We start from the raw sequence: 27,968 nt of genomic DNA, 5'->3' as shown, positions 1-27,968 counted from the left end.
CACGTATAGTCAGGCCTGTACACTTAAATTGCTGTATTTGAGACCTCTTAAAAGCAAAGACATGATTAATTCAGTAAGACTTCCTCTGGTTTTCAGTAGAGAACAGTTCACACATGGCTCCCGTGGTTTCCAGACAGTCAGAATACCAGCATACAAAAGTGATTCAAAGTGCTGACGTTCTAGAACAGAACAATTGTAGCAAAATGACTTTGTCCATTCAAGTTTACTGATTACACAGATGAAGTATCTATTTTAATTCAGCAAAGAGAACGCAGTGTAAAGGGCAAACTTCAGAAATTACTTCAGAAAAGTATAAATCAAGGTCTGATTTCCTTTCTAGCAGCTGTAAGAGAAAGCCAGTGAAAACTAACTGGTCCTTAGTGAGAGGTGCTGCACACTGCTGCCCCTACAAACCAGTATCTTTAATTTAAATGGATAGGTGTTTGCAAGTTAGTGCAATTGTAAAGTGCAGAAAGTGTTTTCCATTCTCTTAAGATGGGAGTATCTAATAAGTTGTTCAAGTATACAAAAATATTCCATTTGATTTTTCCTTTTCTAGATCATATGGGGGAAGAAGTCTTTATTTACATTGAATGTCAATAAAATTTGCATAAATACCTACCCAATACTGCATCATTTGACTTTGTGTAAGCAATTATTCTGTCCTATTTCCACTACTGTGCTCTGTCTCTATGTTGTCAATATTATCAATCCTTTTTTCCTCTAAAGCAGCAGTAGCTGTTGAAAGTGATATATCATTATCTTCAGAAAGTGTTTGCTCAGATTGAAGGGATTCTTTAATTTCATCTTTGCTCTGTAGCTTTCCTCCTCTTGATGCCACCAGAATTCTCAGTAAAGCATTCTCTTTAAGGAGGTTTTCTGATGCATCAGCTAATTCTTGAAGCTTTTCAGCCATTTCCAATAATTCTTGATTCTTCTGGTCATATGTGGCCTGTAACTGGTCACTGTGGAGCTGCAGAGTCTTGTGCTGCTTTTCCAGTGTGTGTTTTTGCTGCTGTAGTCTCTGCTCCTCTCTCCTGGCTTCAGAAAGCTGTGCTTCAAGCTGGTCATGGGCCTGATGAAGGGCACTGATTTCTGATCTTAGCTTCTGAATTTCTCTCTCTAAATGTGATATGTGTCCTTGCTGTAGAACTGACTCTTTATGTAGGCATTCTTTGGTACAGGGCTCTGATGAAGAAAGACTTGAGTGATGTAAAATAAATTTCAGGAGATTAGGAAGGTTAACTGAGAAGTCTTCAGGGAACTTCACACTTTGCTCCTTCCTAGAAGGACATAACAAGTTAATAGTAAAATACTTGGGAAGGTTAAGGATAATTTTACCTAAGCATTTGCTGTTCAACTTAATACCTTATTTTTTATCAAGTATGGTTAGTACAGCAGCTAAGAGAAACCTAAATTCATGTAATAAAGATAGAGCACATAGATTTTATTTGATGAGCACTTTTCCCTGTGTTCCAGTCTGGGTACTGTAAGCATCTCTGTGTGGGACTGGTATTTGAAGAAAAAATTCTAAGAAATCTCAGAAAACAGATTTCACTTTTTAAAAAGAAGTGTTCATTATCATGGGATATGAACTGTAAGTACATAGGGCAGCATCACTGTGTGATCAGAGCACAGTGCCATTAGCATTTTTTAAGTTGAAGGATGGCATTTAAATGTTCCTAAGTCTACATCTATTACTAGAATTTAAGTCCAGATATATAAAGCTATCCCATGGGAAATGATGATTTTGAACCTTTTCTCTTGGTGCTTTTCCCCCTGAAGCTGTGAGCACTAAGTTCAGTCTATTGAGCAGACAGGCCTCCTTGCTTTCTACAACAGCATAAACTGTTAAAAAGGGCAAGAGAGGCCAAAACCAGCAAGCACCAAATTTCTTCCTCAAGACTACCCACCACTAAAAAACCCACCAGCTCCAGCTGTGACAAATGTTACAATTACTGCCCTCTGTGGACCCTGTGCACACACAGGAGGCTAAACTGTCCTCTAAGGACGAGACTGGAACTAACTCTTGCTCTTCTCTTTTTGAACTAGTTCTATCTTCAGCCTTTCACTCAGCATGTTCCAGTGTAAGATAAGTTCCACCAGGCACTTCCACCTCACTCTACAACTGGGAAGCCAGCTAATAGTTCATCACTTTGGATCTGCTCCAGCTTGGCCAGTCAGTAGCATGTTCTTGCTTTCTTGAGGCAGCCATCAAAACAAAGAAGAAATGCTTAGCTTGCTTCCCTCTGGCTGTCAAATTCATGACTAGAGTAATGGTAAGTAGCATACATTCTGATATGGGTTAATTACGTAAGTGAGAAAAGGGGCAGAGAATAAACCCAAAACAAAAATTACTGCAAAGCAAAAAAGCCAGATTCATGTCTAATGCCTAAAACCTCCTGGTGCTCCTGGACAACACACGCCAGGGAAAACTCGTGTCCCCGGGTGTGTGACTTTATGTCCTGAATTGGTTACAATGTGCATCTAGAACAGGGGAGTTTCTCCATTACCAATTACACCTCCCTCAAAAATGCCTTCTGCAAAATCCAGCTCATAAGCATGTGGGATATAAAAACATTTCATTTCATTTACTGAAAACTACTTACTGTACATCAGGCAGAAGACAGATACCATATTTCATCAATAATTCAAGAACTTCAGTCAGATGAGGCTCCTGCTCATCAAGATTAAGCTATTTCTGGCAGAGTGAGCACCATGAGTTTTCCTCCCCTGCAGATTTCTGGTGATGGACCAAGTTACTCTTCTAATTACCATCAGCAGTTGCTCAGCTGACTATCAGCTCCCATCCCAGATTAATGAATCATGACATAATTTAGGCAAAAAATAGTCTATGGTAAATCGAAATTGACTCATTATATTGTGGTAATGCTTTACTGCATCATCATCCATTTTTATTGATCAAAATTACAGCATGTATCAAAGAAGCTAAAAGGCTATTTAAAACAAATAGCAGAACAAAATATTAACAGCATGTGGTGGAAAGAAATTGAGAACAGAGTTAATTTGCAAAAATTGTCTCATAAGGCAAATGGATAAGAAGCTGCATAAAAAGCCTTAGTAAGAGGCACCTTTATATACAAAATGAATATATAACTACTCTAGTAGTACTGCAGGTACTACAAGTACTAGCAGACCCTAATTTTCTTGATTATCTACATGCAGCAAAATCTAAAAAACACTGGAGAGGAAAAGCAGGAGTGAAAGCAATTACTAGAGGTAAGGTACCTTAATAAAACTAGTTGGAACATTACAAAAATAATAAAACTACTTGGTCTGTCCCTCCAGAGACTGTCTGGAGCATTACAGCGACTGAGACAAAATGAGTACCTACGAAAAGAAATAGGGAGATGAGCAGTTGGAGGGGTGGCTCAGAACTGGTAAAAATAAAACTCTCTCTGTATTGGATTAAAACATGAATGGCAAAACTTAAGGCACAGGGTTAAAGATTTTGTCTTAGATAAGTGCCCAGTAGCAATAGTCTGAATTCCCATTTGCTGATGGGAAGAGCCCTTGAGGGAGAAGTGTGGAAATCTGTGAGTGTTGATTGGGTTATCATGTTGTTTTGCTGGTGGTTTTTTTTTTCATTATAATATGCAAGAACTAAGAATGCATATACAGAAATTAATTATTCTTTGGCTTTTTTTCTCTTCTAAGACGTGTAACCCGATAATTACTGCAGCTTCGTAAAATGGAAATTAAAAATCCACAGGGAAAAGTTACATTACCTCTGATGAGGAAAAAATAAAATGGTTGGGAGACGGTCTGTCATAAATTCCCAGGGCAGGTCATTTCGAGTCACATCAATTCTGTGAGAAAAAGACACATTGATGAAGAGAACAGGCAGATGAACAATCTGCATTTTCTTGTAAAATGCCGTTTCAGGGATTGGGAAGAAGGAAATTTAAGTACCTGTGAAAGTAAATCTAAATGGGTTCTGCCAGAAATACATTGTGCATATGAGTCAGCAGAATTAATGACCAATATTGAAGATGATGACTCTTAGTTTAACAAGTATCTGCGTGGTTTTTTCTCTAGAAAAATACATTCAATACTGCAACTGCTCTCAGCCAGCAATTAAACCCCAGGGGCTCTCTGTACAAGGTGTGTGCACACTGTGTACACACCTTCCTTCTGAGATAGACACACCAAACATGAGACAAGTTATTTTTAGTCATTAATGTGCTCCTCAAGTATGTCTCTTAATACTGTCCCCTTGAGTATTTTTGGGAGTAAATTATTTTGCTTCTTCCAAGGACAAGCACATTCTTAAAGGGTTTTTTCCAAAAGCAATGAGTAGAAAGAACACTTGGTTCAACTGTTACTGTTTTCTTCTGCATTTCAGGGCTTCTTTTCACAAATTAAATTCTTATTAATTACAAATTATTATAGAACAAAACAGACAATCACATCAGTAATACTGCTGTGAAAATAATGGAGCAGAGGAGAGAACCTCAAAGTCGGGCAAGAGAATGGGTGTAGCCTTGGGAACAGCATCACATCTGTGGCAATAAAGCCACAATTATAAACAGGGGATGAAAATGCAGATTTTTAATTGATTTATTTTTTCTCTACATTATTATCACATAATACATGTGATAATAATACATGAAAATACATGAACATTTCAGTTGCACTGAAACATTCATAACGCTGGAAACACCAAAGAAAACAATGTCTTTTTTTACATATAAAATATATTTTAACATATATTAAAAACATGCATTACACACATGCATATACAGATATAAATATATTTCTGTAAACTGGTTTTGGCTGGGATAGAGTTAATTTTCTTAATCGTAGGATGTAGATTATCATTTTAGACTTGTGATGGAAATAGTGTTGCTAACAAATACATATAGCCACAAATAGCATATTACTATCTGCTACAAATCATCACTAAGTTTTGGATTCACTGCCTGAAATTAGGAAGTTTCAGGGTTAATTGCACAGTTTAAAAATTAATTTTAATGAAAGTGGATAACTACTGCAGTGAGATTGAAAACCACCAAATATATACAAAGGAAAACAAAATGCATTCAAAGAGAAATTAAGCAGATGACATTCCCATCTATATTGCACAGTTGTAGAGAGAAAAAGAAGTATTTTCTAAGCTGATGACCTCGGTGATCTTACATTATTCTGGAAAGATGAAATTAGAATTTTTTTACCTTGCCACAGTGAAACTGTCGGGAGGCAAAAGCCGAGCAAGCTGAATAAAGATGTGATTAAGAGAAGCACAGAATCCACACCACTGTGCATAATACAGCAGCAAGACATTCTGGAAAATGAAACGGGGAAGAGTTTGATTATCTATTGGAGGTAATTTGCAGAAAGGAGGACTAGTTTTCCCTCCATCTAGCATGAGAACTCTTGAAATGTGAAAGCCAATTTTTTCCTAGTATTAATGAACTTTATTGTAAATTATTTACTGCTGCTGACTACTGAGTTAACACACAAAAATTCTTCAGGAATTCTCTTTCCATAAAGTCAAAATAAAAGATTAGTTAGTTTAGGATCATTCCCTTTACGTGAAAATACACCAAACACTTCCCAAGATTCTTTTGCAATCTTAAATTCCTATATATCTAACACTAATTGTACACTTCATACGGGGGAAAAAATGATGTCCAGATTTCTGCTTTCTGCCTTTAACTGGCAAAGCAGAGGTTGGGGGCTGCTGGAAACCAACCAATTGGAGATGCAGACATTCATTGCAGACTTGAATAACAATGGGTATTCCTTACTATTACATCTTTTATAAAACCAAGGCAATTTAACTGTACTCAGGATGACATCTGTTTTCACAGCATGCAATTAGAAAGCTCTTGAATTCTTATAAAACACCACATTTTATGTTACAAGTAAGAAAAGCATATCAAAATTAAACACCCCCTCCTTAAAATCTGTGCCATTATCTCAAGAGAGCTGCTGAGTGAGGAGGTGTTACCTTGGCACTGAGGAACACGGTCTCGTGAAAGGTGTTTGTGGTCACCTCAGTGACCACATGCTCTTCATGAAAATGGACTGAAGGGTCATCAACCAGATGCCTTTTCAAGGGACTGTAGAGAACACTGAAATTTTTAATGAAGTTTTCTGAAATGAAATTGATACAGAACAAAGTTACTTCGGTTTTGCAGAGGTGATTTTGGCACATTTTGCTTTAGAATTCAGAAGAACTTGGAGAAAATATAAACTGAAATCTGGTTTCATGTCAATTTCTGACAGTTTGGTATGATCTATTGAGTAACCACAACCAATGTGAAAAGAGGATAAACCTTCACTGTGGATTTTTTTTTTCCTCATTACAGTCTTGTCACTTGCCACATCAGACTAATCTTGTGTCAAAGTGCCATAATAATAATATTTTATTCTCCTAATCCAACACCTGCTAAGTCAGAAATAGTAACCTCTCCATTTTTTAACTTCTACATTATATTGAAAGGCTCCACTTAGATCTACATTTATTTGCATTTTTTCTTCTATTTTTAATTACTTTTTCTGCAATTCTTTTCTTTTGAACTTTAAATATCTGCTATTCCTATGCCAATATGACCAATACCCTTTTGTCTACCAGTGACCACCTTCCTCTTTGTTCTACTTTGTCCTTTAAGATATTTAACAAATAGCTGGCCACTAGTAAAAGTTTAAAATAAGCTCCAAAGCCCTCTACTACCTTCAGCTACACTACTCTGAGCCTGAACTACCGTCTCTAAATTGCTGCAAAGTATCAGCAATATCCTTCTTTTCATTTTGATAGAGAAGTATTATTCTGTACATTAAAAATAAGAGCATTTAATAATAAAGAAAAAAGGTAAAATGTGCAAAACAATAAAAATAATTGTTTGATCAAATGGAAACAACTTTGTGCTTTTATTTCCAGCATAAAAACTAGGCTCAAGTAAAAGTGGCACTTTTGTACAGACGTACAAAATACCAGATCATCAATTTTATCTCTGAAATGTGAACAGCAGTACATTTGCTTATTTACTATTCAGTAAGTCCTTATTTAAAGAGTCCTTATTTACTATTTAACATTTAATTTAATTCTCACACCAGGCCAAAAGAGGCTTTTTTTTTCTTTTCAATCTCCAGATTTGGAATATCTGTGCGTGATTAAATAGTAACTGAAAGGAAGGGGGTAATTAAAAGATACATATTCCTGAATTTCTAGAAACCATCTGTAAAAACTGAGATCTGACAAGGGTATTAAACACCAATCTGTTTTGATACTATGAAATATTAAGTTAAGATCTTCAGGAATCAAAACAAAATTAAACTAAAAAGCACAAAACCCAATCATAAATCAGAGACCCTGATAAAATATGTTAGAAGCAAAAGTTTTCTGGATGTCGGATGATGGAACAGAAATGTACTGAATCTTACTCTGCAGAGAAACCCTCATCATGCTCAGGAAATCCTATGACCTAAAAAATGTTTGAGACAGAAAGTACTGGGAGCACAAAGGGGAAGGAAATTCACACGTCCTCATTCTGATCTTAATATTTCCTAAGTATCCTTTTACCGTCACTGAGGTTTTTATTTGTTTTCCAGTCTTTTCCTGGGGGTTGGGATAGAGACAGGATACAGGGCTGCATGTGATCCTTAATAAGAACATGGCTATTTATTCTATGTTGTGCATTGTTTTGTTTGTAGATTTATGGCAAAGGGGAAATGTAATTGGTGCTATAAGAATTATAGTGATATATGTTCTTGAGCAATTTCTTTTAATAGCTGAATTTTCTTCCATGTTTACTTACACAGCTAACATTAAGAAATCCAGTATTTTCTGAAGGTAGACTCAGTTTTGCACATCAGCATGACAGGCAAATGCACAGTTAGGAATATTTTGTCTTATTCACAAACTTGCAATAAATCAGAACTGCAATCCTTGGGTTGTTTTGTCAGAGTTTTGTTTGGTTTTGTATATTTGTTGTTTGTTTTGGGAGGGGTTTTGTTTGTTTGTTTGTTTTGGGGGGTGTTTTGTTTGTTTTTGTTTGTTTTCTCCTCCACTTCAGACAGGAAGTAATAACTGGCAGATTTCGCCACAACCACTTCAGAGCTTTACTTTCTTACCTTGAAAATAGACACACTTCCCAAAATAAATTTAAAGCATTTTAAGTTGGTTTCAGAAGACAAGAGGATGGGGAAGTCTGCTGTTAAGTGGTCAGTATCTCCCAGAATTCTGTGGTATTTTAGTACACAGAACATCTGAGCAAACACCAATACACCATCAATATACAAATGTCTTCTGTAATCAGGTATTTTAGATGAACAGAAAATTTTTTCCATACACAAGTTAATTTAGATTTTACCAATTCCACCAATGCATCAGGCAGTCAAGAATCACACATTTTAAGGTTCACTTCTTATAAAGCAAATTACTTATTTGCTTTATAACAACTTAGTTCTTAGGTCACTTAGAACATGATTCTGTTCTCGCCAACAGAATCTTTCATAAATGCTTGGTTAACTACTAAGTAGAATAGAATAAATTACAATTCACAATGTTAACTTCACAAAGTAGTCTCACTTTTCAAAATAGCATTAAGTTTTCCATTCCTGCTTGGAAACACAATTTTCTGAATGCAAACATTTGTATAATGAATACTGTACCCAGGGTAGGTCCAACAAGTGACTGATTCTGGTCCAGGACATAGTGCACTTCCTCTTTCAGGTCAACAATGGCAGCAAATTCCTTAAGATGAGTAGATCTTGATGCTCCTAGTCTCTCTGCATATATCCAAAAAAGATTTGAATCCAGTAGATAGAGATTCAAGGTTTTGTTGGTCCTGCAGCTCAGACCAGTAATGTTCGTGCTACTAATATTAAGATCAGGAATAAAACAATTCCTATCCTCAATGTGAGGAATAGAAAATTGAGTGTTATCTTTCTTCCCATGGGAAGAAAATGCTACTTTGGGGGTCTGAAAGATGGTCTTCTCAGAACTAATGAAACTTAAAAAATGCCTGTTTACTGTCCTGCAACATGCAGTGTAATAGCTAAAGGGACTGTAGAAACTTAAGAAATTGCTGCATTCTATGGTATTTGATATTACTTGAAAAAAGGTATGTTCCTGGAGGTAGAAAGAGTCCAAAGCTGCTTCTATCTCTAAAAAGTTACAGTGTGGCACATGGACTTTATTTGGTTTGACACCAAGAGTCTGGTTGACACAGAGCTCACAGACATTGTGAGTTCTGGAGATGGAGTGCCACTGAGGAAGCACCACCGTGTTACAGCACGGGGACTTGGCTATGGGAAATGTTTCGGAGAACTTCGCATGTGCATCTGTCACAGAGGAATCAAAAGCTGGTGAATCGGAGTCTCCTACGTGCTGAAGATCTGGCTCAGCTGCCTGGCTTTTATTACACTTGTGGTATTCCAAGGCCACTTTGGTAATCTATGGGGGGGAACAAAAGAGAGGAAAAAAAATCAAGATTAACTGTACATAGTTAATGAAGTTATTTGTTGCAGGTTTAACAACATTATATGCAATTAGAGATGGGAATTTCAGAAACATGAAGCTGACTAATCTTTGTTCTTTCAAAAAACTACAGAGGCCTCTGACTTTACAACAAAGTTTAATTTTCAGCTATTTCAGCATAAAAACCTTGAATATACAGAACAAAGTCACTTTAAAATATTATTCAGTCCACCACACTGATTGCAAGGTCCTATATGCAACATATTTACTACAGTGCAATAACACTACATTTTATGGCTAAACCCCACTATATGAAGCATTACTGAGTAGAGGTTCCTGAATTTCCCTCATTTTCCAATAGGAGGAGAAAATAAATGAAAGTATTCCCATATGAAAAGGGAATAGAGATTTCTTCTGGCATAGGTTTTGTAACCATCACTAGAAATGCTGAAGCAATGTTTGTATTCTCCCAGCTACGGACATACAGTTGTAATACTCCAAGTGTACTCTGCACATCATAACCAATTGGGAGAAGAAAGAAAACAGGAAAAAACCAGCCTGTACCTCCATGCAAACATTCCTATGCTACCTCACCAGTTTGCTTTTCATAACCAAGGGTAAACAAGCAGAGAAAAAGGCATGTGTATGGAATTCCCTTTCTGGGAGACAAGTAATAGAACATGCAAGAAAGAAAAATGAAAGAGGAAGTTTCCTATCAACCCTATTACCACACTAAACAAAATACAGAGCACACACACACTGCTTACAGAAGAACACTTTGACAGAAACCGTTAAAATTATCAAAGGGATGTTGAAATGTCACATCCAGGAGGGTTGTTGTGTCACAGGACTTCAATATTAACATATGGTCTAGAGCAACACTTTGTTACAGTCTTTTAGAATTACCTAAACTGAATACTAGAAAAAAACTTGGCCCCTCACACTATAACCTAGCCTGGAGCTTTGGACTACCTAAAGAAACTTGAGAAGAGGTTATGAACAGAAAACCAGATGTGCAGTGAGAAATCTCATTTCCGTGAGCTGAGATCAGAAAAAAAAATTTGCTGTGAGATCTTTCAACATTCAGCTTCAGAGCCTTGTTCTCTGCAACTGCCTTACAGTCAAGTGGTTTCACTGCTTGATGAAACCCACAGCCTGGCTGCAGTAAACAGATCTTCCCAGGGTAAACAAGTTGCATAATATCTCTCTGTCAAAGTGAAGCTATGCAAGGACAACTGGAAATGTCCTGCAACTGGAATTGTTTTGTATCTCATTTCACATTTTGATAAACACTGTTATTTAGTAGAATGAAATTTGAAATGGAACATCCACCTTATCCTATGCTGATTTGATCTGAATAAGTGGTACCTGTTACTAAAATGTTTCATCTGTGACAAGCACCACTGAATAAAGCCTGACAAACAGAAGACAGGTTACTACAAGAGTAATGGCAGTTCTTTTCCAGGCATATATTTCCCCAACCCTATTTCATAGTAGTCCAGTGTACCTTTTATTGTGTCTATTTAGTTTGGCTAAATATTGTATAATAAGTTACTTTCATTTCTTCTTTATTGTTTCAGACACTGCAATATTAATTAGGCCTCCTTGTGGAAACCACACATTCCAGGACACAGATGCCATGTAAGTAAGTCAGCACTGTCACAAAAACTCAGCCCTGCTTTTGGTCTTTCACAGGTGCTTGTCTGTTCCACACTGCTTAGAGCTGTGTGATCACACTGGGATGTGCAGCTTTGTGTTATACTAAATGGGATGATGGGTTTCAGCTGAAAAATAGACCAGGGACAAAAAACTTTTTTTTTCAGCCAAGTTATTTTCCTTATCTCATTTCTGCACAGCTCCACAAACTCCTGTCCTAGGCAGTCCAGATTGGAAGGTGACTAAGGAACACACTGGATATAAAAATCAGATTGGCTCTGAGTGGTTTAACTGGGCTGTGGTTCAAATAACACTATCTGGTTTTACAAAAGATCCATTTTCCTTGCACGAGCACTCCTGGAAAGACAGGAGAGGAGAAATAGAATAGGGTGGACAAAAGCTGAAAAGATCTGCATCTCTTACACTGCACCCACCACAAAAAGGAGGAGGTCAAGGAAGAGTTAGATGTTTCCTCTAAACAGCTGTTGAGTGAGACAAAGGCACGTTGTGTGGGATACAAACCAGTGTAAGGGAGTTGTGATAATATGGCTTGAGAAAGTGGTTTTAAACAAAACCAGATACTTGGAACAGTGAGATAAAATGAGGATCTGTCACAATTAGGCTCAGACTCCTGACTACAGCTGTCAAGTTTTAGTATTTTTGAGGTTAAAAAAAAATTATTTCACTTACTTCATCTAAAAGAGGATGAATTTCTTCTAGGGGATTATAAGGGATAAATATGAGAAGTGCTGGTCCTTTCTTCAGCTCATTGTTTAGAAGAAGGCTTTTCCCACCATGTGGTCTCAGCCAGCGGATGAGCATCTCCCGGTTTTCCAGAGCCCACTTGCAAATATTCTCAGCAGTGAAGTTCATGATGTCTTTTGGATAGATCTTGGAGGAGGAAACAATAGTTTTGTCATCACTTGATTTAGTAACAAATGCCGTTCTTCAGTATGGCATGCTTTGCTACTGTAGTGACTAGAACTCTCTTTCTAAATGTAATGAGTGTTTACAAAATTCAGCATTTCATACACCCTTTCCCTTTGGGAAAGCTTTCCAAATGCTCATCAGATTATAGTAACATCTACATGCAAAAAGGATTCTACCAGGGAAGCTCCTCTTTCTTTTACTACATCTTTATAATCTTAACTTTTCTCAATAGTACAAATTTTCTTTGTAAGTGAAAGAGCTGTAAGCTGGTATCATCACATATTTTAATTTATGGAATATTAGAACATTTTCCCCCACTATTCAGTCACCATATTAACTTGCTTTAAATTAGCCTTTTAAGACTCAAACATCAAGGCTGCGTTAAAAAACTGGTATTTCTCATTCTTGAATGCAAAGAAAAGAAATACATAATAAAAGTTGCTCACAGGTTCTAGGATAAATTTTAATATATTAAGGCAAATTTATCTTAAATAATTACCATAAAAAAGAGATTTTTATGTATTTTATGTTAATTCACCCAAAATATCCCTGTTTTCCCTCATCTGAATTGAATAAAATACACATCACAATATCTATCTTCACAGAATTTACACTCAGGGTGCCACTGTGGGTAGGTATTGTCTCTATGCCAAATAGGAAATCTGAAAGTTATTATTTTCAGCCTTAACTTTTCAAAAAGCAGGGCACATGGATTAAGAGTTATTATAATTTTAATTAATTTAATTTGTGTGATTTTTCTAATCAGTGCCATGTTATACCTTTAAGCCAAAATGGAAGTTTTCACTGTTCCTACTATCCCTCCACAAAATCTTTGTCCATATCCTCATTCAAGCAGTTTTCTAATTCTGATCCCTGATCATCCCTGCACCAAATCAGAGTCCCTAGAGCACAGAGCAATACTCACAAGAGATGTGTTGGCATGTCTGTGCAAATACACACTGCCAGAGTGCACCAGGGAGATCTCCTCTGCCACACGTTTATCCGTGACCACTCCAAAGCGGATCGTCCCAAGGTAATCTGAAAATCAAATTGCATATTTGCAGTCTTTGAATACAATTACATACTCTGAACTCCCCTGGAACAGCACCCTCAAACCAGAACACAAAACAGTGCTGCCTAAAGGCACAGAAATCTGTGAAGAGTGACTGCCAATACTGGTGATTAGGGCAGAAGAAAGACAGCAAGAAGCACAAACATGTTTCCCTTCTCAAGGTACTGAGTCCTGTCTATGGAACCTCAATTGTCCAAATTCTCCATTTGCTTAGGGAATACAGAATCTGGTATCACAGATGCACCTTGCTGTGGTTTATGGCATCTCAAAAGCCAAGATGATACATGTAAGGGAAAAGCATGGACATCATTTAAGCGATGTACATTTACAGTAAATACATATTATTGATAAATATATATTCTACATTGTACATGTACACATAAAGATAGACTGCTTATCTTTATGTTGCAAAGAAGTAATACAACGTACAAATGTGAAAATCACAGGAAAAAATATGGAACAGGCTCTTTATCACATCAGTGGCACAGTAAAAAATAAGAATGAATAAGTATGAATAAGAAGAAAAATGTATGCATCTCCTTTATCTGCTGACAGGAAGGAATATTCACAAAACATGTTAATTTTTAACTTTAAGAAAGGTCTATCCCAAATCCATGACCCAAAAAGGAGGTATTAATCATAATAAAGTTTGCATGTTTAAACACAAATAAGAGGCTTTGTATTTTAGATTATCAGTGCAAAACAAGAGGGGGAAAGGCCTTCTCAGGGTGCCTTGCAGCAGCTCTGTAACGCCAGCCAGGACATCCCTGAATTCAGTCACCAAGGGCTGACACAGCCCAGTCAGTGCCTCTGACACTGCACAGGACAAAGACTCCTGGATTCACTTTACACAAGTGTGAGTCTGGTTATGATCCTGCATGGGCTGCAGTTACACATGTGGGGGTTTAGGGAACTCTGTCCTGGGGTATCCAGCCTGATCACATCCTAAGCTTTCCATGTAAGCAACCCTCAGCTCTAATGAGACAGTCTCACAGTTAGAGCAACACCAAGAAACACTCAGAAGGCATAAATTCCCAAAGTACAAAATATTGCAAAAAACTACTGAAGCACTTAGATATAACTCATTCACAGACACCTTAAATTATGCAAATGGAGCTTTTACCTTTCTTTAATGAATGTAAAGCTGATGTGAAGAATGTTAAATAACCAGGTGGTTGAGGTGAAGCATTGAACTCAAAAAATCCCACAACTCCAGGCTGAAATAATAAGAATTAGAGTTAATTAAGCTATTTTCAAGCATAAATATATGGGACTACAGTAAACACAACAGACTCCTAAAAGACAACAATGTTTACTGAAGAGCAGTCATTTTATGCTGCAACAAAAATTTTAATATTAAAAGACTGACTCAAAATCAATTCTCATTCAATGAAAGAAGCTGTCATTCAAAAGTTTATGTAAGAGAGAGGGGCTTTATGGATGCTACTTTTCTAATGATGTGTTTCCCATGTTGAAGTTCACCAAAAACAACTTGCTTTGCAACTTTATTTTGAACCAGTTCCAGCACCAAGATAAGAACCATAAGCATCATAAAGATTTCTTTTAGAGCTGGAATATCAAATACAATTTTTCAGAGTATAAAGGGCATAAGCAGTAACACTTTGTTTATGTTGCACATAATTAGTATTTACATATGAATTGACACATTTTGTGTGTGAATACTTGAACTGCTAAGATAAGTGATCATCCCATCTTTAAGCTACAGTCACTGTAAATCCTTTCAGTATATCCTGCAAAAGTCAGTGAGAGACCAATTGCACAAAAATCTTGAGAACTCCATATCCCATCTGTGTATCCATAAAGCTCTTCAAATTGCCAGTTAGACAATTCCAAATTTAAAAGACTCATCCCAGAACAGGCCTATTGATTTTTCCAGGTGAATGACTTCCTACTAAATTCAGGAGGGAATCTGGGAGAAGCTGACTTGGAAAAAAGATGTGGACACTCTAGATTTTTCTTGTTCCAGTTAAGCTTTGATTTTAAATTATTCAAAATATAATCCATTAAAAATTACTATTAATTATGCTTTTGACTCATTAGTGAAATGGGCTTGATAAACTTTCAGGACAGAGTAAGTGATAGCATTCAGTTACTTGGTGTTCTTTGTTTCTCAGTTCCAGCAGCGCATACAGAAGGCATTTGACACACAAAGCAAGAGCACTCCAGGGACTGCTGTGGAACAGAAGATTCCAGACTCACCTGGCACCCATTTGTGTGGCAAATACATCCTCACATGAGGATTTTCAGTTGGTACTTCAGAGGCTGCCCTTTTTTTTTTGTTTGTTTTTTGAATTCTACATATAAAATTAATTTCCTTTTAAAACATGAACATACATTGTACCTGTTATTATTAATATGAATTCAGTTATTCATATCAGCCTAACACACTGATTTAATTCAGTATGAATTAGCAATCTGAAGAAGTTCACCAATAACAACATTGCCCATTCCAGCTCATGACTTCTCTTTTTAGGCAGGAATTCTCTTCCATGGATGAATGCTAAGTATAAACCTCTTATTCATTAAGGTTCTTCATGAGGTACCCCAAGAAAATTACCAACAATAAAAATGAGTTACAAGCAATTAGGGAAATTCCTGCAACAGTAATTACCAAGAAGAGAAAAAACACAGCAAATAACAGCACTCAAGTGTTCTTTTTTAAACAACATACAAGTTGGTAATCAATGTTCATCTTTTTCTCTTAGTTCCAAACTAAGACAGTAAAAAGAAACAATCCCTTCTAAAAAACTTTGAAAGCATTCAACTGAACCAAAATAAGGAGACAGATAAGATAATCAAAGTTTTAGCTTCCCTTTTCCTAAGACCATTTTTGAATACTAATCCTGTACCAAGCGAATTTAGGACTCCAAACAGTGAATGAAAGGAGAATCAAAAGTGGCAAAAAGCCAAAAGTCAGATGCAGAAGTATTTATAATGTTATCTAAAAGGTAACATTCTGATTCAGACTGCCAGTTCTGCTTTACACTAACAGAAGTTTAAGATTTTCAGATTGTGAATAATGTTTCCCAAAGATAAGTTTTGTAAAGTGTTTTTTTTTTCAAGTAAAAAATAGTAATTGGAAAATATATGCTACTATACACCAGTATATACTACACTACTATATATACTAGTATTTACTAATGCTCTATGCCTAATCAGTAACCTGGTTAATTAATGTCCTTTTAATCATCATCCCAGACCGGTTGAAGTTTTTGCCCTGTTACAGGGTGCAATTATACATATGAGGAAAGGGACTAAAATACTGCATTTCTTCTCAAGTACCAATAAAGTTGAAGTTTTTAACAAGACTGAACACTTCCAGGTATTGCAAGTAACAACAAGTGAGGTTCAAGTCTCACAGAAGAGGTATCTCAATGTGAACAAGAGGTTCTTGCTTTGGAATACAAATAGGCCAAGGAGAGCTGGACAACCAAAACTGCCACCTTCTCCCTCATGTAAGACCCTCCAAAACTCAGCAACAGCTGCCAGCAAACAGTTGAGGATGTCTACATCCAACCTGTTACTGATGAGCAGCTGCTTGCAGGTAACCACTGGTGTGTGGTTCTGGGTACCCATCCTAATGTGGGCACTTAGGAGTAATCAGCTGAACCTGCTGCTGTCTCAGGTTACAGGAATAAACACTGATGTGACACAGGGGTGCTTAGGAGCATTAGGAGCATGGGCATTGCTAGAGTGGAGCTTGCTGGAGCTTTTCTTTCCATGAAACCATTTTCAGTTCCTGTCTCAAACCAAGTGTCTGTAGGAAGGGCTCTGGAGCAACTCTGAGGATGTCATTAGTGAAGACTTTTTAGTGCTATCTCCTAATGAAACTCATACATGGAAATACAAAATCATTAATTGCAGTGAAGCCTATTTCTTGCATGGTCTCTACACCACAGGAATGGAAAGTGATGTGGGATGCAATTAAATCAGTAACAGGAGGAACAAGCATCTCAACAATTACCAAACAGTAAGTTCATGGAAACTTTAAGAATGAACAGAGATTTTCAGATGAGTAATTTCTACTGGAGAAAAGCCAGCAGTTTTATTACTGAACCATGCCTCAAACCTATCACAGCTCTTGGAAGGAATAAGCAAGCATGTAGATGACTCCATGCAGCATGCTGTAATTCCCTAAAGTCTAGATGAAGTTACCAACCACTCTTGAAGAAACTAAGGTGATAAGAAATAACATGGAAGGCCCTTTTCCAGATTAGTAGGAAAGACAAAAAACAGTTAGAAATTAATGCTTTTCAGCAGCTAAAGACAGCCAGCCAGGATGTGTACTGATACTCAAGCAGTTCAATACTTCTACAAGCACTTTAGAAAAGGGAAGAAAGGGTGAGGAACAAAATTTGTACAGGTTGCTGAGAGTCACTGAAACTACAGCTGACTTGAAGAGCGGTAGAAAGGCAGCACTAAATGACTGCAATGAAAAAGCTCTGAAATTTAAAGGCCAAAAAAAAAGTGAAATAATGGGAACAGAAGATAGGAAAAATCCCACAGCTACTGATTAGTTTACAACTGGATAAATGCTTTTAATACTCCAGTTATTTCTATCCCAATTTGTCATTTCTAAAAAATGTTTTGGCTATATTGCATTGAAGTAAAGAGGTGATTTTTTTCAGACAGGCAATTCCTGCCTCATTTTATCTGTGAACATGGGAAGGAAAACAGCAAGAGGAAAGGAATGTGTCTTCTCTGGGGACCAGAAGAACCAATATTACATAGCACTAAATCTGTACTCTAGAAATGCAAAGAAACTGTTGACTGATACTAGATTAAATTTACATTTAACATCGTTTTCTAGTGATGTTAAAATCATTGTGTACCCAGACCTGAAAGCAAATTTTCACACCATCATTTAACATAGGCACCACACAAGAGCCAGCTGAATCTCTGTGTGTCAGATGCTCAGGAAGCATTCCTACACAAGGACAGCAAAGCAGAAAGCTGACATCATGTTAACAGACACAACAGCCACCTCCCAGAGAGACCAACTCCTCTCCTACTGCTCCTGAAGCCAGAAAATGATGAATTCCCTGAGCACATTTAATTTTCTTAAATGAGTGAAGCTTTTTGTCTAACCACAGTGGCTTCCTGTTCCTTCCTCTGTGCCTCAGGAGGCCAAGGCCATTTCTAGCAGCTGGGGCAGTCAGATGAGGAATGAGAGATGACAGTTTGGATTAAAATGAAACTGTTACATCTCTGCAGGTAAGAAAACAAAAGAAATCTGATTACTGGTACTCACAGGTACCTTGAGTTACAGCAGGAACTGCCCATCTTTCTGCTCATTGAACTTAGATCTTCCTTAACATTCCAAGATTTCAACTGCTTTCCAAATGGCACATTTTCCTTGCTCTCAAAAATCAATTCTTATCCATTTCTAGTTTTGCACTAGTATCATTCCACAACCCCAAAGAAATCAACCTTAAATATCATCAGGGAATGCAGGATCTCAACTTTGAAGTCTACAACTAGATTTTTTTCATGGGGGTTGAGCGCCCTCTAGTGAGAGCAACACGGCATGTCACAACAGTCGTGATCAGGTCGAGGAACAAACAAAAGACCAAGTAACAAACACCAACTGTTCTCACACTTAATTGGATTCTGTTCATCGGTATTTCTTCTAGTTTGCAGAACCCATATGCTATGAGAATATAGGACTGAAAATTAGATAGCGATGATGACAAATCTTTGAAATTATTTTGAGATTGAAATTCATTAGCTCTTCAGTGAAATCACAAAAACATGATCCACTAGCAGGCAGTGGCCAAAGTACCCAATAGCAGTCCTTGACACTCTTCTGTTCTTTCCTTTCTGCTAAAACTTAGTATTTTTTATACAGAGAAGATCAAAAGACAAAGGGAGACACTAGCCAAAAGTCTCAAAATAGCAATTAGTTTGCGCCATACAGGCCCCAATTTCCCATAATCTACTCCATTCCCCAAACTTTCTCACTTCTTAAACACAGAACTCACCCAAGATTGCATCTTCTCCTACAAGAGGTATCAATTTCTCAACTTGCAAGGAAAACATTGTAAAACATTCACATTTCTGACTGAAGCATGAAACTACCTGTTTATTTCTAGTTTAAAACTAACTTTTCCTTTGTGGAAACTTCATGGTTTTCTTTACATCCATCTTCATAAACAATTCTGTTTCTTTCATCTTATCTGTATCTGTTACTTTTGTATCCCCTCCTTCCCCTCTTGCATAAATTAAGGCAAGAAAGCACCTGGAGCCATGGTCTGGGACAGAACCTCAGGCATGAATGACTGCAGGGCAACTTGGCAGAACAGCCTCTGTCCTTGGGCCATTTCAGAAAAAAAAAGAGAACCAACAAATGCTGAACATAAACATTAACTCAGCACTTGGAGCCACAGAATTTCAAGCAGAGGAAGAGGGAGTCTGAATGCAGAAACAAAAATATCTGTTCAACTGCTAAGCAGTATTTAAAAATCTTTTTTTAGATTTGTCTTTTATATTTGTCTTTTCCCAGTGGAAGTGCACCTCTCACCGTAAAACAATTTTAAGCTTAATGACAATATGCTCACTGGTTACCTTCTGCAGCCTACCAAAAAATAACATAACACAAACCAAAAACCAAGCATGGCTTTTCTCAAATCTCTGTAAGAGGCAAAGAAATGTTTTAGAATTTTTGAACAGCAAAACTGAAGCAATGCAAGGACAACAGAATTGCTTGTGATGACAGAAAGTACCAGCACCAGAGACAGGCCACAACTCACTACTCCCAACTCACAGACACTGTAAAACCAAACCCAGTAGTAGCTCCTGGCACGACCAGCACAGCATCTACCCAGGAGAACTCCCAGTGTGTGTCTCCTGCACTGTGGCAGCTGCCATTGAGCAGGTCATGCTCCATCCTGCAGCAGAACCAGGCACTGCAATGTGCACCACAGGGTCTGCTCCAGGCCCAGACACTGCAGGTCCCTCCCATGGGGTGCCCACTGCACTGATTTGTTCATCAGGTTTTCCACACTGCTGTAATAGCTTGGGCTTTAGTAAGATTATGGTACTTCTGCACTCTGCACTACGAGAATGAACAGTTATAAAGGGATTTTAAATGGCTCTGTTGTAAGCACATTTTGTCTAACTAGAGGTTATTATTCCACCAGTATTGCTACCAATCTTGGCACCCCTGAACAAAAGAGACCAAAACGAATAAAGCACTATGTACCAGTGGATTAAAATCATCAAGTTACTGCATATAAAGTGATTAGGAGCCCTTGCTTCAACTGGTTTCACATTTATTTTCAATTAAAAGACTTACCCTACTAGAAAAGCTTACTATTCTTTAAAAATTAAAGTAATAATTATATGTTTCTCAAATTCTTTCCCAGCTTAGACTGCAAGATTTTTGTGAAAAGATTTCTCCCTTCTTCTTGTTTATATCTAACAGTTTGCTGAGGTAACAACTTTGATTGTTGTCTCTACATACTAAAGTAATGTAAATTAAGAGCATCACTAAATCATAATAGTAACTATACAGGGAACCAACATTATGAACCTGTCATTTCATATTCTTATGATTTTAACAAATTTATAGGGCACTGATTTCAGGATCCTGAAAATAAACTAGTACTTTGGAGCATATCAAATTTAATCCTTAAACAAGTCAAACTCTTTCTGAACCACAGTGGTAAAGCTAGAGAAGAGAGACAAGTACCTCATAATTTGAGAGGAAATCTAGTAATTTTGATCGAGACGAGATGTAGAGTAGTGGTGTCATCACCCGGCGAACAAACTTTTCAATATAAACAGCACTCATAGGGCCTTTGTATTCAATTGGTCCAAAACTAGTACCAAAAAAAATAATAGAACATTAAGACTTAAATTAACAGTAGTGAGTCCCTCCTGGGGGTGGCAGATAGGAGTTACATAGACAGCATGCTCAGCCTCTAGGGAATTTGCTCTCTGTGTTTTACCACTTCTGTAACTGATGAGGGAGTTTGTTACCAGAGGGAAGTGCCAGACTATCTGAGGAAGGGACAGAGTGTTGGTGAGCATGGAGGGATGGAGACAACTTCTGAGCCCCTTTAAAGAACTTGGTAAAACTCAGGTATAAATTACATGACCATGTATGTATCTTTCTACTTTTTCTGAAGTAAACACATGTGACTTAAAAATACAGATCTGAAAAAGTCACAATTTTCCCTTGTTTTTTCAGTGCCTCAAAAAGTATCAATCTGAAAAGGTGGAATATATTTACACAGGCTTTTAGAAGCAGCAATCAGTAAAGCAGGGACAAATTCAGTTGCACTGCTGATGAACAAACTCAGCAAAGCTCCAGTCTTCCCCCCAGCCATCTAATAAAACAGCTCACACAATATTAGGCAGTGTTAAAACATAAGGGCTGGGGCTTGCAGCTGTGAATTCCAGAGGTTCTCCTCCTAATTATCACTGGATTGGACAAAGCATCATTGTCCCAAATGAAATCAAACACAAAGAGCATAAAGAATTAGTCCATTTCCACTGAAGAATTTAATGTGATGCATGTTTAATATAGCTTGCACACACTGGAAAATCCCCAACTTGCACTGAGATACCTGTATTGAGGTGCTTCAAAATGGTCTCCTGGAGCCCACTAGATCATTCTACATCCTGTATCTGTTTATTACAAACCTCTGTCTTCACAGCAATACTCACTGCTCAACATATCACATGCCCAGGGCACCACGTGTGAGGTTTAGTATCTCAGGCATGAGGGGTGCACTGCCCTTCAGGATTTTATGAAGTATCAATAGGGATTTACACCTCATGTTGTTATAACTCTGTTTAAGGTTACTGATGACACCAAGTGCATCCATCTACTGTGTTCTAATTTCAAGGTCAAGTGAGTTTCAGTCAATGTACATCCCAGTGGGATAGCAGGATTCTTTCATTACTATTTGAATTATGCCAGTGTCTCGTGTCTATTACAAAGTTCAGCTAACAAAGACCAGGACTGTTCCTCCTCAATGCATAAAAAACTCCCCCCAAAATCCAAAATCAGCCTCTGTAATGAAAGAGAGCTGCAGTTCAAGACTAGCAAAATAAAAAGCAAAATACAAGGGATAAATGCTTTTATGTAGTGTTAGAAACTGTGTTTCCTTACCTTCTGCTCCACACAGAGAAAATAAAAAAAGGATAACACATACAAATACTAAAAAATAAAAGTGAGGATATATTAAATTTTATACAATGGTATCTTAGCTTTGGGGGATTACAAAATAAGTGCAGAGTTCAAAACTAGAACAGGGTCTTCAGTATGTAGTACAATTTAAATATGCACTTAAATTCCACTAACTTCAACAACCCTTATGTACATTCTTTAATGCTGTCATAAATTAGGACCAGTTGTTATAATCCATCCATAGAGCAAGCAGACATCAGAAATTAATATGTAACTCTGAATTCTTTTCACTGGAGGCAGAACTTCCAGGAAATGCACAGGCAACCCAAAATTTCCATAAAAATGAAGATTGCCCAGCATGTCATTTAACTGACAGTTACAGCCCTACCTGGCACTTGAGCAGCATACAGGATGAGCTCACCTAGAATCTACCCAAAAACTATTTACTGAAGCCAGAAATGTAACATTTTCAAAATGCAGCACTTTATATGGTATCTGTTTCCCAAAACAACAATAAAAACCCTAGACTGTACATATGAAATCTTACCTCCGATGGTACAAGTGTATCACGGGAAAATAAAAGAAATGTTTCTGCTTCCTGCATTTCCCCTGGTTCCACCAGCAATTTACAGCCACAAACAGCACCTGCAAAGCAGGTAAAAATTCAGAGCTAACAAAGTACATTACTGTGACCTACTTTATCCACGATGTACTTGATGTACTTTTTCCAATCCATTTCATCTGATATTTTCCGGGCCTTTTCAACTCAGCATTCTATATCTGTCACAGACAGACTGTTTTTTAAACTCTTTTTGTCATTTTGCAACAGCAATCCTTTTGGTCACTACTCTTTCTAGCTTCTACGCTTCTTAATCTAAATCCTTCAAATTTATCAATTTAATCACAACCCACATTAATTACTTTTTCTGCAGAGTGGAGCTCAGCAAGTGGAGGTTTAGGACAGCCACCCAACTGTTTGAAAGCAGTGCTATGGTTACAATCTCTATATGATTACCAGTGTCTCTAAGGATCCCAGAACTGGAAGCAAATTCCATGGAAGGCAAGTGAATAAATCTGAAAACACTTTACAACAAGAAACTTGTAGGTTTCCCCATTCAAAAGCAGAAATAACAAACAATTGAGCAGGAATGAGAGGCTGTCTCAATTTATTCTACCACTCTGTATGCTAAATTAAGTTTCCCTAAAACGTGAGCATTCAAGTCCTACTGTTTCTCACGAGAAGCCAAAAATCAGCATCAGTTTGGACAGTGAAAAGCTATCAGGTCGTGTTTAAGATTGGTATCTTCTCTGGAGTTACCTGGTCTGACAATCTGCTGGCCACACGTTCTATCTCTTCTCTTGCTGCAATGGACTGGCCGCACCACGGCGCGTAGAAGAAATACAGCACAATTTCTGAATCCTGCCGGAGCTGATCCGCATAGTCCAACTGCCCCCGGAAAAGGTCAATGACTGGAGATCTTGTGGAGAAAAAGTTCACTGGAAGCTTGGCTGGCATTGTTACATCTTTTGCTCGGCTGCAGGAAGAAAATGAAGAGGGGTTACAGAGACTGTACAGCAGTAGTTAAAAGAGTGTGCCCAAAGCCATAGGTTTTATTCTTAGCAAAAGTCATGCAATGACAAAACCTTAGAAATTGATGCAAAACGACTACAATTTATGTTATCTGAGTTAGTTTCACAAAATACTATAAAAATCTAAAGATCACCCTTCACAAGCTTTATAAAGCCACACTGATACCATGCAATGTGTTTATGGATACGTTAGCTCACACTCTTATGGTTGATTGCTGTAGAGCATAAAATTACCAGGAAGAGTGATTTCTTTTGATTTCTTCCCTGGCCTCATCCTCTTTTAACACTTGTACTTTAGGTAACAGCACCCTGATAAGAAAAGAGACACTGGTCATAAAGCTTTGTGATGTGTTGTTTATATAAACACAGCCTATTACCCAGTGTGAGCTCTGGCAGACACAGGCTGATCAGCTGCTGAAAGCACAACACTTCTTCAGATGCAGCAGATAGAATTTCTCCTCTCCATCTAGTTTAATGAAAACGGACAACCTCAATATATTTAAAACCTCTGCTTCCTTTACTGAATTTGACCAAAAGAGAATGATTGGTTCAAGGCTTACAGTGCAAGACTTAAAAATTAGATAATGAATTGGCTCCAAATTGCAAGAATGCGTAGAACACGTCAGGAGAAGTCCCGTGACATGAATGAGTCAGAAACTACAGAACTACCTTCAAATAGGATATAAACTCCAGTTATTATTAAAAGCCAAAATATAATAGATCAATAGCTAACAGCTGCTTAAGCAGATTTGCTGTCTTCCTCTGCAATACCAAACATATAATAGAACACCTTGATTAATTTCCCTAAGAAAACCCCTAAAATTTACACTCATATAAACTGAGCATTACATAAGAAAGGATTACACAAACAAAATAATCACAAATTGTTTATTAAAACACCAATTGTGTTATTTAGCTGCTGCCAGAGCCTACAAAAACTTTCCATGAGAACACCCAGGCAATAAAGGGAAGCACATGCAAGTGCCAACAGGACCAGCAGCCCCTTTGATTGCACAGTCCTGAGAGTGGGGTTGTCTCAAAGGCATTTGCATAGTGCCAGAAATAATTCAGGTTCTAGACCACAGGCTATCCATAACCCATGCTAGGTCAGGTCTTATTTGGCTATTCCTTGAGTCACTATAAATCTGCAAGACTTCAAATCCCACTAAAGGACTGCCTTGTAGTACCGGAATTTTTCCTTTCTGTACTTTTAATCCATTGATCTCAAAAGTTATACATTGTCAGAGCAGTGGTAGTACCTATGCCCTCGTGTCTTGCTAGTAAATCACACTGACATGTGGTGAGAAACTATGTCCTGTATTCATAGTTAACACGTGCAATTAACCATGCTCCAAACTGCACAAGGAATTTTTGCACCTGAATTTTCTATATTTCTGACAGCAACCAAACAGGGAATACCTATCTGGTATTAGTTTGTCTATTTAACTACAATCTGAAAAGCTGAACCCTTTAACTCAAACTTCTAGATTACAGGGTGGTGAGAACCACATTCCAAACACATTCCATTTGTGAGCTTTCAAACACAGCTAGCAGTAAAATTAGAGGAATATGCAGGTTTTAAATAGAGAGAGCAGGAAGCATCATTTTAAGTATAAAAAAAAGTGTTATTCTCTTAGTAATGTAACACCAGGGAGGTGATTAGATTCAGAAATCCTTCACAATACATTCTGAAATATGGCAAGAGCTTACAATTGCATCTACATTATCTGGTCACTGCGAAATACAGTCTCCTGGAATGGAGGCACAGCCATGCAGAGGCACTCATTCATAGACTTAAAATTCACTCTGATTCAAGTAATCCACCTTTTGTGGACAGGTAAGGAAAGGCTTAGCATTTTTCAGAAGCATTATCTGTGAATCAAGTGTTTTGTGGAACAAAAGCTTGTCAGATGCTGTGGAACAGGGACAAAACCAGTACCTTGTAGCCTTCTCCTAATCTCAAAATTAAACCCCAAGTGCAGTAGATGCTCTTAATATAGTATGACCTGGAGCATGTAACAGTCACCTTGACCTAAAACCCATCCAGAAGATCTAGACCCTGGTTTAGGCTGCAGAACCGAGCAGCCTGTGCCCACCATTCACTGCCGCTGCTCCCGCCCCTCCAGGACAAACATCTCCCGGCTCCACACACACCAGCTCTGGGCAAACAGGAACTGGAGAGGCCTGTGCAAAGAAGGAAGTTCCAGCTCCCAAGAGGAGCACCAGCACAGTGGCAGGAGAACCACGGAACATCTTTCTGTCCGGAGTATTTGCAGGCAAAGGGGGGTGAGACATCAACATGAGCCAGGGCAGACTCGTTTGGCCCCTGAGGGCGCTGAGGGCAGGGCTGCACCCAGAGCCCCCCGGCCCTCCTGCAGCACCGCCAGGCCCAGTCACCTCTGGAGAGCAAAAGCAGCTCCATCTCCACAACGTGCCTGTCACAAGGCCACAGAATGGGTCGGGCTGGAAGGGATCACAGCAAGTCCTCTGATCCCACCTCCCCGCTCAGGCAGGGTCATTGCAGAGCACATGGCACAGGGCTGTGTCCAGATGGTTCTGGAATATCTCCAGCGAGGGAGACTCCACAACCTCTCTGGACAATCTGTCCCAGGGCTCGGTCAACCACAGGGAAGTTCTTCCTCACGTTCAGGTGGAACTTTCTGAGGAGCAGTTCCTGCCCATTGCCCCCTGTCCCATTCCAGGGCCTGGTTTATCCTCAGACACTGCCCTGGATATCCCGATATCGCCCTCAGGAGCGGGTGTCCCCCAGTCTGCCGCCTCAGCAGGACCCGCCGGTGGGACAGAGGGCTCTGAGAACACTCCGCTCCCTCCCCACCCGCGTTCTCACGGCCCCTGCCCGCCCCGCGGCCCCGCTGACCCCGCTGAGGGGACACGGCGTCCCCTGACACGGCACCGACCGCGGCTGCCTTGGGGGCCGCCCGTAGCGGGGCTCGGCAGGAGGACCCGTCCCCAGCCCGGGATGCCCGAGGGGCCCGGCCCAGCGGGTACAGGGCGCGGGGGCCCCGCCGGCGGCTCTGCCCAGGCCCCGGAGCAGCAGGGCCTTTAGGAAAGGCGGCGGGCGGGCGGCCGCTCCCCCCTGCCGAGCCCCGGGTCAGCCCGCTCCCCCGGCGGTACCTGCAGGTGACTTTGAGGGCGACCAGGAAGGCGCAGCCCAGCAGGATGGCCGCGCCGCACAGCAGCTCGGGCCGCCGCGCCATCAGGGCAGCGCGGGGCCGCAGCCGCGGGGCCGCCGCCTCGCCGGGGCCGCCGCACACCGACATGGCCCGGCCGCGGGGGGCAGGGCCGCGGGCCCCGGGCCGCTCCCGCTCGCACACGTCTCGCAGCGCCCGCCCGTGGGGCGCGCCGGGCCGGGCGGGGCCGCCCCTCCGCCCGCCAACCCGCCGCCGCCACGTCCGCCCGCCCGCCCGAGCAGGCGCACGGCCCGCCCGGCCCCAGCCCTGCCCCCGGCGCCGGGAACACCGCGACGGGAGCGCCGTGCTGGCCCCCCGCGCTCCGCACCGGAGAAACGGAACGGCGGCTGCCGGGCTCGCATCCCGCTCTGAGCACCGGCACCGGTACCAGCCCCGGGGCCGGGATCCCCGAGCCCCCCCTGCCCCGACAGCCCCACCCCGCAGCCAGGAAGGATCTCACACCGGCCGTACAGAACAAGGATATCATGTTTAGTTTTTTGTCTAGAATTACTTCCAATGATTTTACAGAGCACTTACATTAAACAATGAAAGCATAAAATTGAGAAAAAAACAATTCGGAAAGGCACACGATACAATCAGGTTTTGTCACACAAATTACAGTGTCCATAGTACTCTGTCTCACGCTCACTTTATTAGAAACAAGGTAAAAAAATCAGCAGGGCGGCGGGTGGCATTGCAAGCACCAAGCTGGTTTGGTACTCCCCTGTTCTGCAGCCCAGCCTGGAGGAGCAGTCACTAAGCAGAAGCCCCAAGATGTGGCTGAAGCACACATAAAGGTGTTGGTTTTCAAATTTGTTGTGGTTTTGTGAAGTGAAAGGGACACAGCATCCATGTCATGTATGGATATCACTGAGCTTTGGTTCAACATTTTACATACACAATGTATGGCCGATGACTACATTC

At 39.5% G+C, this 27,968-nt stretch overlaps 1 protein-coding gene across 2 annotated transcripts; it reads right to left on the bottom strand.

The window, feature by feature from the left end:
- Positions 1-18: 18 nt before the first annotated feature.
- TXNDC11 (thioredoxin domain containing 11) lies at positions 19-27,134 on the bottom strand (the record flags this gene model as incomplete). 2 transcript variants are annotated; one of them, XM_083872485.1, is made up of 12 exons in its annotated part: positions 19-1,283; positions 3,750-3,830; positions 5,196-5,305; positions 5,975-6,120; positions 8,641-9,424; positions 11,795-11,995; positions 12,960-13,072; positions 14,230-14,323; positions 20,818-20,947; positions 22,811-22,908; positions 23,582-23,798; positions 26,989-27,134. In XM_083872485.1, the coding sequence occupies 12 exons, from the start codon at positions 27,132-27,134 to the stop codon at positions 656-658; spliced, it is 2,748 nt and encodes a 915-aa protein (XP_083728611.1). In that variant the 3' UTR covers positions 19-655. The 2 variants fall into 2 exon arrangements, with proteins under 2 accessions (XP_083728611.1, XP_083728612.1); XM_083872486.1 differs by lacking the exons at positions 20,818-20,947; positions 26,989-27,134 and having other exon boundaries at positions 23,582-23,687.
- Between the last annotated feature and the right edge of the window lie 834 nt (positions 27,135-27,968).

Source organism: Zosterops lateralis (genome assembly GCF_965231275.1).
Source record: "Zosterops lateralis genome assembly, chromosome: 15".
Lineage (NCBI taxonomy): Eukaryota > Metazoa > Chordata > Aves > Passeriformes > Zosteropidae > Zosterops > Zosterops lateralis.
The sequence above is the reverse complement of the archived record's forward strand: the minus strand, read 5'-3'. Positions and strand labels throughout refer to the sequence as shown.